Source organism: Peromyscus leucopus, chromosome 1 (assembly GCF_004664715.2).
Source record: "Peromyscus leucopus breed LL Stock chromosome 1, UCI_PerLeu_2.1, whole genome shotgun sequence".
Classification (NCBI taxonomy): Eukaryota; Metazoa; Chordata; class Mammalia; order Rodentia; family Cricetidae; genus Peromyscus; species Peromyscus leucopus.
The window spans coordinates 101,365,825-101,376,124 of NC_051063.1; the positions used below are offsets into that span (position 1 = coordinate 101,365,825).

Genomic DNA, 10,300 nt, shown 5'->3' on the forward strand with positions numbered 1-10,300 from the left:
AGTTTCCTAACTTGTAAAAGATAATAAAATATAGTTTAACTGAAATTTAGACAGTGTTGATAACATTTGGATTTTTTTTTTTAGTAAAAAATATTCTGAAGTTGCATCCACTGTCATTTGGCTACCTGAATTGTTCATAATGATATATTATATTTTGTGAGGTTTATTGATATCTAACGTTATAAAATAATTCATAATAATTTAGGAATGTTATAACAATTCACAACAACCAAATATTTGATCATATTGGCAATTAGCTTTCATGATATTCAAGATATATGTCTTAATGCAGTAACAGCCTCTAGTTAGGGAACATAAATGTAATGACAGCCATTATTTTCAAACAGATGTGTTTTCAAGACAAACACTTTATCAAAATATTCTTTATTCAAAAAAAAAAAAACAAAAAGACAGTATCTAATGTGGAGAAAAGAGAGGCCAAGTGCTGGGAAATCAAGAGTGAGCGTGAGGGGAAGTTTCATAGATCAGTGTTTCACCATTTGGAACACATTAAAATTTTCTCTTTTGAAAATCACCATACACCTCTGAACTATATTATTGCTTTGAAACCATTTGTTGCTTCCCAAATAGTCATTAATCTGAGGATAATTGTCTTTGCTGTCTAACCACTGTTAAAATCTCTGTTTGCCTTTGGTATTCAGTTGTTTCTTATGGGTGACTCACCAGCAATATGTTAAATGATGGAAGTTAGACACAGAAAACCCACATATAGCGTGAGTGTGCAAATGTTCCTCTAGAGAAGACACACCTACTTTGGAGTCATGTTTTGATGCCTATGTTTTAAATTTGAAACATTCCGCATCTTGCAAGTCAAAACACATACTATATATAAATGGGGGTTATCTGTGGTGCAAGAACAAATGGAAAGATCTAGACTTGATAAGCAGATAAACACACACCAAGACAGATTATCTGCCCAATCAGCTCACATGCTATACACAAGGTAAACCTAGTGGAAAGAGAAGCCTGTGATTCATTCACAGCCAACAAGAGGATGCTGATGTCATGAGTAATGAGTCACTTTTTAAAGAAATTGAGTGAGAATAAAGTAACTTGGTGGTAAACTGCCAGGATGGCATATAAGATGCCTGACATACTGCCAGCAGAAACTGGAGATGAGGGACCCGAGATTGTGGACCGTCATCCCTCCATGCATTCTCCTCTGGATCTTCTGTTTAGCATGCCTCTAGAGGGCCAAGGCAGAATGCCTATGTGTGCCAAGGTCATGCTTTATGGTGTGCACATGTCATGGTCATGCTCTCCTCCATATAATTATTTCTTGTAATGCTAGTCTTTTTCTTCTATCTGATCTTCATGTTCTGTGTTCCCAGACCAATGGTACTTTCTGTGAAACAGGATGAGAATGAAAGAAATTTCAAGGGAAATTATACAGAGATGATCACCCAGGCTGGTGTCAAGGCAGTTATGAAGATCATGGGAAAGAACCTGCAGCCTGGGGAAGCTTTTCAGGCTTGGATAGATTATACCAAATGTGTAGTCAACTATAGCACATGGTATGATGTATATCAGCACACTGGACTCAGTTTAGCTATGATGAATATAACTCAGTCTCTGAGGATACTCCAAGGAAATTGTGTAAAACTTAAGACCCTAAGGGGTATTGGCTGAAGAATGTGGATAGAGTAACATATAGATGGGATGAAAAACAAGAAGTGTGGGAACCTAGAAGAGGAGGAAAATGGTGGCCTCCACCAAGAAAGGGAGATGGCAACTTTAATCCAGATATTTTGATTCCTCCTAAAGGAGTGTGGAAACAATGTGGTAATGGTTGGAGTGATTCCTGCAAGTTTTATTGGGTTCCTAGATTGAAAAGAGCTGCCAGGAAAAGTGAGCTTCCTTTCATGGAAGCTCTGAAAATTGGATCAGGTCTTCCTTGGAACTGTTGGGATAAGAAGGACAAAAGTCGTTGACTCTTGCAGGGGCAGATCTCTTGTCTGAGGTCATTGTGGCCCACCAGTCATGGGGCTTAGTGTTTGCAGAGGCTGAGGAGGAACTTAGGCAGCTTCAGGGGTCTTGAGGTCAGAGCAGGCTGTGTGAGAAGGAAACGATTGTCTGGTACATTAACCACTGTTCTTTTTTTAATTTTTAAAATAAGTGTTCCTTTTTTGCGAAATTGCATATTGCTAGCCTCTGGGTCAGGTGCTCAGAAGATTGTATAATCATTATTAATAAAAATAGATTATGCTTGCTTTGGTGTTAAGCCTGGGATAGTTTTTGTGTTTAATCAAAGATGATGAAGAATATATTGGTGATTTTCTAAAAATAACCTTTGGAATCATGAGAACACTCTGTATTGAGTGATTTCCCCTTTTCCTTCTGTTTCCCCTTGCTCATGAAAATAAAAGACTGAGGTTACCAAGGCAAAAATCAGAAGCTGTAGCAAAAACTACTTAGCAACTGCAGAAGCCTGAAGTAACCTGTCAGCTTGCATGAGCATTGTCTCTGAGTCGTTACTATGCCTTCTAGGTATCCCGTCCTTCAGACCTCTGAAACTGCTGAGGTTGGCCCACCAGCAGTAAATTTCCAACTCAAATTCTACCCTGGTGAATTTACCAAATGTTCAACCAATTCCACAAACGTTTGTCAACATATAGACATGGAGTGAACATTTTTAACCACATTCAAAAAGCAACTAAGATGCTTAGACATAGAACTATTTCATGACTAGAACAAAAGCATTAAAAGATGATTTCAGTGTCACCAGTAAAGCCAGAAGAATCATTTTTGTGACAGGTGCTGAATAATTTTCCATTGAGTTTCATGTTCAAGATGCCATATTTACAAATAGAAATTTCCTCTGTTGGTGACAATAAGTTTTCTTTATAATAAAAAATAGATAGGTATTTTATTCTCCCTTAACTCTACTTTTCAGAATTGGAATATCATGGGATGGCCTAAAATGAGTACAGTAAAGTCAATCTCACTCCAACCTTAAACTACAAAATATGACAAAACTTCTGTGTACTTCATATGTGTTTAACTAACTTTGATATTCCATTTAATAGACATTAATCAAGTTTTCCAGCATATACTTGACAAATTCTCTGCTAAAACTGGCTGCAAGAGAAATACAGGAAAGCTTCTTCTTCATGAACCTTAAGATTGGAATTTAATTTTGCACCAGTGGCTACAATTAACAGAGTCAGATATCTTGATTAATAAAATATGTATGAGACAAAAATATTTCTAAGCTTATTTAAATGTAAAAAGAGTCTCCTGACAATGTTTAGACTCCAATTACTGAAGAATACTTTGAGTTGTGATAATTTGCTTTATGAATGAGACATATTTTTAACTAAATAAACATCATTATGAGTCTTTATTGGTGATGCTTCTGAATTATGCAAATACAATATAATTTTCACATAAACAATAAGGCAACAAGATAGATGTTCCTAAATCAATTTTGAATGTGAGTAGATGCCCTCTTGGTTAATCTTCTAAAAGCATTTATAACACATAGATGTTGCCTTTATTCCTTCTTTTGTTTTGTTTTGTTTATCATTTTAGTTTTTTTCTCTTGTTTTCTGAGAAAAGCTACTGATCTGTAGCCCAAAGTGGACTGGAAATAATTATGCACCCAAATTTAACCATATCACAGATCTGTCTTTATCAGCCTTCACATCACTGGACTTACAGACACATGTGATCAAGACTTGCTCCATAGTTAACTTCCGGTCTCTATTTCTGATCTCTTCCTTCTTGATAGAACAAATATATATATTTGCTTCTGTCTCTTTAATGTGAGGCCCAAATGCCTTTTCTCTATTGACTTGACAAGAAGCCTTTCCATTTCTTTTGAAATTTTCTTCTGTTGAAAATAATTTTGTCATATAATATATTCTGAATACAGGAGGACCAATGCACCTACAAACTCACAGAGACTGTGGCAGCACAGACAGGGCCTGCATGGGTCTGAGGCAGATGAAATTCCATGACTGACAGGGAAATAGGCACAAATCTGCATAGGGAAGAGGTGTTTGGTACTTCAATCAAAACAATCCCTAAAACGAGACCTTTAGAAGTGCCTGATGATAATGAAAAAAAAAAAAAAGGTCATGAATAGTATTAATCTTGCCTCATTAAATATTTCTCATTAGACCATTATCAGACAGTAATAAACTGTGACCTGTTGTAAGACCAGGGACACAAGGCTAAAACTATCTTGTTTCCATCAGGGGAACTGTTTAACCTTACAAAATTTTAAACATTTTTTTTCTAATTTAGAACATGAAATTTGTTCTGTGATCTTTGGCCTGAAATCCTCAAAGATGGGCTGTCTACATACCCATAATGTTTATGTCAGTGACAGTGTTAAAATTGAGTTTATCTTATTGAAAAATTGCAACATACCACTGATTAATTTCATCCCAACATTACAAAATTACATGGTTTACCATATCAACAGTTTTTAGTATTTCTACAATAAAAATAAACTTGCAGAATTTTTCTTACATTGAGATATATTATGCTGGTTTAGTGATTTCTCTGTCAGTAATGGAAGTAAGATAAAGAGCTAGCAGGTAGATACTATTGATATTGTTGTTACTTCCTCTCCAATGACTAATATAATAAAACCATGTGCATATTTCATTAGTCTCAATTTTGAAATTTCTCTTCAGAGTAAATAAACCTGTCAAATAAGTATAATTTATTTTACTCCTAATGTTATTAAGCATAAAGAAAAAAGTACATGAGATTAGTGAATATCACATGATGCTAAAAGCTGAATGTTCAAGTTTTCATTGGAGGGCTTGTTCATGAAAGACTTGGACGTGAGACACCCATCATTCAGAATAAGTGACTCTCATGATCCATTGACGAAGAACAATGTGAAGGGACATTGCAGCTCAGTCCTCTGAGTGTAAAGGCTTCACCTTAGGACACCACAAATCATTCCCTCCTTCTTCCTTCACCCAATTTGCTACTATGTTGATTTTAAGAGAACAAGTATGTCTGGTTCCTACTGGTATAATAACAACCAAAATTTTAGTGAGGTAAATTACTACAGGTTTAACACTTCTCTGATCTGTTGTTTAGAAAGTCAGTATGTTTCTCATTAGATGAATCAAGGTGCCCTCTTTTCTTCAGGGAGAACATTTTTTTTTTTTCTGATTTTTTATAGTCTGCTCATAGTCCCAGTTCAGTGTTTTCAAGATAAGCATCAGGAGTACAATTCATCCTCATATGTCATGACTGTAGCCGTGCTTTGTCACTGCATCTCCTTTCAACCTTATCTTTTTCTTGTCCACTTTTAATGGTCCATGTGACTATATTGGATCACCTACATAAGGAGATTTTTCCTACCTTGAAGATAGCTGATTGAAAACCACCATACCATCTCTGACCTTATTCCTCTTTGCAATGAAACTTAGTGTGTTTCATTGTTTTACCACTCCCAAGTAAGCCTTCTACTTTCATACTTTCACCCCAGAACACTCCTTCTTAAAATCCTACTTGCAAAAACTGCTTAGTCTAGATGCTTTAAGGGAATCAAAAAAGCAAAGAAAAACCTCTCAGTAAATAATCACAACTTCTAAAATGTTACAAAACACAAGATATCTTGCAATATTTTACACATATGCAGCTAGAATCCTTAAATGATGTGTGTTTGTGAGGAAGACAGAATCATGAGTACTTACAAAATAAAAAATTTACTGTTTGAAAGTATTTATATTGAGCAGACAAAAAGGCTAAAGACAAAACATGCAATTCTTGAAAGAAAGGTAAAATTCGTGAACAGAAGAATTCAAATTTTATTTTTCAATATTGCCAGGGATGTACAGAAGTATAAGTGGTAATAAATATATAAACAAACAATGAAAAACTCTTGAAAATGATAAATAAATAGAATTTCAGACAGTAAGAATTTATTGAATACTGAACATGAGTACATGAGTATATTGAACATGAATACATGCATATATATACATATCTGTGGGGGGGGGTAGGCAAGAGGGTGGCCTGAGCTCAGTCACTGAAAGCTATGTAAAGGTCAACAGAGGAAACACACAACACAAAATTGTTCTATGACCTCTGTGTGTCTGCCTTGACTCCCCCAACCCCCAACACAAACAATAATTATAAATAAAATTCACAATTAGTCAAAATATATATGTATATATAATAAATACATCAATAAATGTACATAAAAATAAGCATGTCATCTAAAGAATAAGGGAAAGATGTTTTTAAATAACTGAATTTTTATTCATATAAAGGAATTTCATTAACAGCATTAGTTAGTAGGAAATAAAAACAAGTAAGAAAGCAGTAGAATTGAATGCTCAAAATTCTACTCTTTGATTCAAATACAAATGCAATGAGGAAAATGTAAACATAAAGACAAAGTAAAAACTAGCAAGCTCAAGGGAAACTGTGGTCAGCCATAGTGCAGATTGAGCATACTGTTATGTATCTCATGTAAGCTTGTGAATCCCAGAAAAAGAAAAAGTATTTATGACATTTTTTTTTTTGCAAAAACAAATTGCTAAAAGCATGTCTCAAGAAACAAAAATCTTCATTTAATGTTTTTTTCTTAACTCTGGAATTTATATTTCATGATTACAACATGGGGTAAATAGATGCACAAGAATTTTTTTAAGATATAAATGAAAAGAAAAATAAAAAGAACACATATTTTTGTTTTGTTTCACATAGAAAAGTTACATTTTTTTGGTGTTTTGTTTGGTGTTTTTTTTTTTTTTCTGGCTTTTCAAGACAGGATTTCTCTGTATAGACAAGGCTGGCCTTGTACTCACAGAGATCAGACTGCCTCTGTCTCTCGAGTGCTGGGATTAAAGGCATGAGCCACCACTGCCTGGCACAAATTGATTTTAACACAAATTGAAAATGAGGTCTGAAACTTTTAATAATATCCAACAAAAGAAGTGATAAATTTTATAAGAATCAATCAAGAAGGCAGGTTTAAGAAGGACAAAGTAACTAAATAATTGAAGGTTTATAATAAAATAAAATTTTTGGAAAACATGAAGTTTTTTTTAAAACTACTGACTCAAAAACAAAGATTAATAAAGTAGAAAGACATTGTTACTGATGATATCCCTGTCACTAATAATTCTACTTAAAAAAGAAAAGCAGGATAAATTACACTTACATAAAATCTGTAGAGATTGGCAACATATTCTCCAATTAAAATAAAACAAGTAGATGAATATTTAAACTGAATTAATTTTATAAACACACAGAAAAAATTAACCTATTATACAAGTATTTCACTTCCTTGGTTAAATTTATTCCAAGGTTTATTTTTTTTAGGCTGATGGGAATGGGATAGTTTTCCTGATTTCTTTCTTGGTGTGCTTGTTGGTAGTATATAGTTGGCAACTTACTGTGTGTCAAGTGGTTGTTGTTGGTAAATAGTTGGTTGACTGACTTTGTGTGATAAGTGGCTCTTGGTGGTTTATAGTTAGTGACACATTGCATATTAAGTGGTTGTTGTTGGTAAGTAGTTGGTGATGGGCTTTGTGTGTTAAGTGGTTGTTATTGGTATATAGTTGGTAACTGACTTTTCTGTGTTACCTTTGTATTATACTTTGCTGAGCATGCTGATCAGCTGTAGTAGATATCTGGTGGAGTGTTTAAGATCTTTTGTGCACAGAGTCATTTTAGCTGCAAATAAGAATATATTGACTACGTTCTTTCCTATTTGTATGCTCTTATATCCACTTGTCTTATTTCTCTAGCTAGGACTTTGATGGATTTTACAAACAGAAAACAAAGGAAGATGCAAATTTGAATGGAAAGGTAGGTTGAGATGGATCTGAAAAGAGGTGGAGGTTAACCAAGATAAAAATGATTTGTATAAAAGCCTCAAAGAATTAATAAAAGTATTACTTTAAAACATTTAGTCTATATAATTACATTATTATTTATATTAATTAGATCATTAAAAATGATCTAACAAAAAATCCATGATTGGTATAAGACTAAATACTTTTAGTTAGCAAAACCACTCTCTAGAATTTGCCCCCAAAATCCAGGAGAGCAACTGTGTTAGGGCATTGCTAAAGGCAATAACGTTGCATATGTCTTAGTAGCTGCTATCTTTGAAAGGAGTAAGTGGAAGGTTGTTCACTGTTACTCAGGGCAGAAACCATCGCTTATGTTTTCACTTTACTTCTTTTTTTAGTTTCAAAATACATAAATTAATTTTTTTTGACGACACAAATTTGATTTCTAGGCTTTGTCTTTAGTAAATCACTTGAAAGGCCTCTCTAGCCTCATGTAAAAATTGATTAGTCTCAGCTCACAATGCAGCTTCTCCTTTTCTTCTTAAAGAGAATGAGAAATATATCATAGATTCATGAAAAGGTACCTTGGATATTGAAAAAGAGTGTTGCAAGATCAAAATATAAATTGAAAAAACAAGACTAGCCACAGTGCCAGGCAATTAAAACATATGTCACATAGGTATGAATGCTCCATGTAACTGGATTATGTTATGCTATGGAGCTAATGCAGAGTAGTCAATGATACATTGCTGGTGACTTTACAGGAAATGTTCTTGAAAAGAGTTTGCTTTGGCTGTCACTCCACTGAGTCCCATATATTTGGCAGACTATTCAAGTTTAAGCTACCAATTCTGCAATGATTGTTTTGAACCAAGGATTGTGAATTTAGAGGAGCATACAGAAACACAATGTTTTCAGAGCCAAATAGTTTGAGTTGGCTCTCAGTTTATCTTCCAATGTTAGAATGGTGCAAGATACACAACAGACACAATGTCATTGCAAACCAAACAAACCAAAACAAAACAAAAAACCCACCACCACCAACAACAACAAAAACCGACTGCAAGCATGCGTAAATGGAAGAAAATAGCAAAGGAAGCCAGAGTTTTTCATGAGGCCATACAAACAATTTCTACATGACTTTCTCTTAAAGTAGCCTGTCCAGTTTAGTCTAACAGTCCTCCAACTTGGAGATATGATGAAGTTTCTGCAGAACTGTATTTTAACCCACAGGCTGAGACAAACCAACTAGTCTTGCAAATTGATAGCCCACGGCAAGGCATAGGAACTATCCACTAAGACAAAAGCATGAGTCTTCGTGGGTGGATCAATGAATATGAGAGACTCTTACCTTTTAGTAAATACATGGAGAACCCGTTCTCTTATCTGCTTTGTCCTCACGCCATAAATGATGGGATTAAGTGAGGGAGGAATGACCAGATAGAGGTTTGCAACAAGAATGTGAATGTAGTGTGGTATGTTGTGTCCAAATCGATGAGTGAGGAAAGAGAAGACTGATGGGATATAAAAAACACAGAGAACAGCAACATGGGAACCACATGTGCTGAGGGCTTTTAACCGTGCATCCTGCGATGGGAGTCGGAACACAGCACGGAGAATGTATCCGTATGAGATTCCAATAAGGAGCAGGTTCAAAAGAAAGAGAGAGACCACAAAAAGGCCATACACAGCATTGATATGTATGTTTCCACAGGACAATTTTGCAATGCCCATGTGTTCACAATAGGAATGTGCTATTATATGAGCTTGACAAAAGGGTAGGCGGTAAATGAGATAGATCATGGGGCATATAAACAGGGCTGGACGGATCACAACACATATACTGATGCCCATCAGCACCCGAGATGTCAAGATCGTTGTATAGTGTAGTGGAGCACAGATGGCTACATAACGGTCAAAAGCCATGGCCATGAGAACCTCAGCCTCCATGCCAGTGAAGGCATGGATCAAAAACATCTGAGCCACACATCCACCGAAGTTTATTTCATGGGCATCAAACCAGAATATGCCAAGCATACGGGGAACAGAGGTTGTAGAAAGGGCCAGATCGACTGAAGAAAGGATGGCCAGAAAGTAGAACATGGGCTCTCGGAGAGAACGCTCTGTCTTGATAACTACCAGAATTGTGGTATTTCCCATTAGGGCCACAAGATAAATACAGCAGAAAGGCAGAGAGATCCAGGCATGGATTTCCTCCAGACCTGGGATCCCAATGAGGAAAAATGTGGCTGGGTGGGAAATGCTTCTGTTGTGGGTTGTCATCTTGCACTGGTTAGAAGAGGGTAAGCTTTTCTTCCTGTTGGGAAAAAATTAGGGAAACACACACACACACACACACACACACACACACACAAACACACATACACAACACACACAAGATGGAGAGACAGATAGAGACAGAGACATACAGAGACACACACAGAGAGAACACAAAATAATAAGATGATAAGGAGGTGGGGGGATGGAGGGGTTAGTGCAATTGT

At 35.5% G+C, this 10,300-nt stretch overlaps 1 protein-coding gene across 1 annotated transcript; it reads right to left on the minus strand.

The window, feature by feature from the left end:
• Positions 1-9,143: 9,143 nt before the first annotated feature.
• LOC114706638 (olfactory receptor 52J3) lies at positions 9,144-10,079 on the minus strand. The gene has a single exon (XM_028889130.1). It carries the CDS (start codon positions 10,077-10,079, stop codon positions 9,144-9,146), a length of 936 nt encoding a protein of 311 aa, XP_028744963.1.
• Positions 10,080-10,300: the final 221 nt, after the last annotated feature.

Bases quoted from the DNA above. Each gene is read 5' to 3' on its own strand.
- LOC114706638 (XM_028889130.1), bottom strand. From the start codon at position 10,079: ATGACAACCCACAACAGAAGCATTTCCCACCCAGCCACATTTTTCCTC.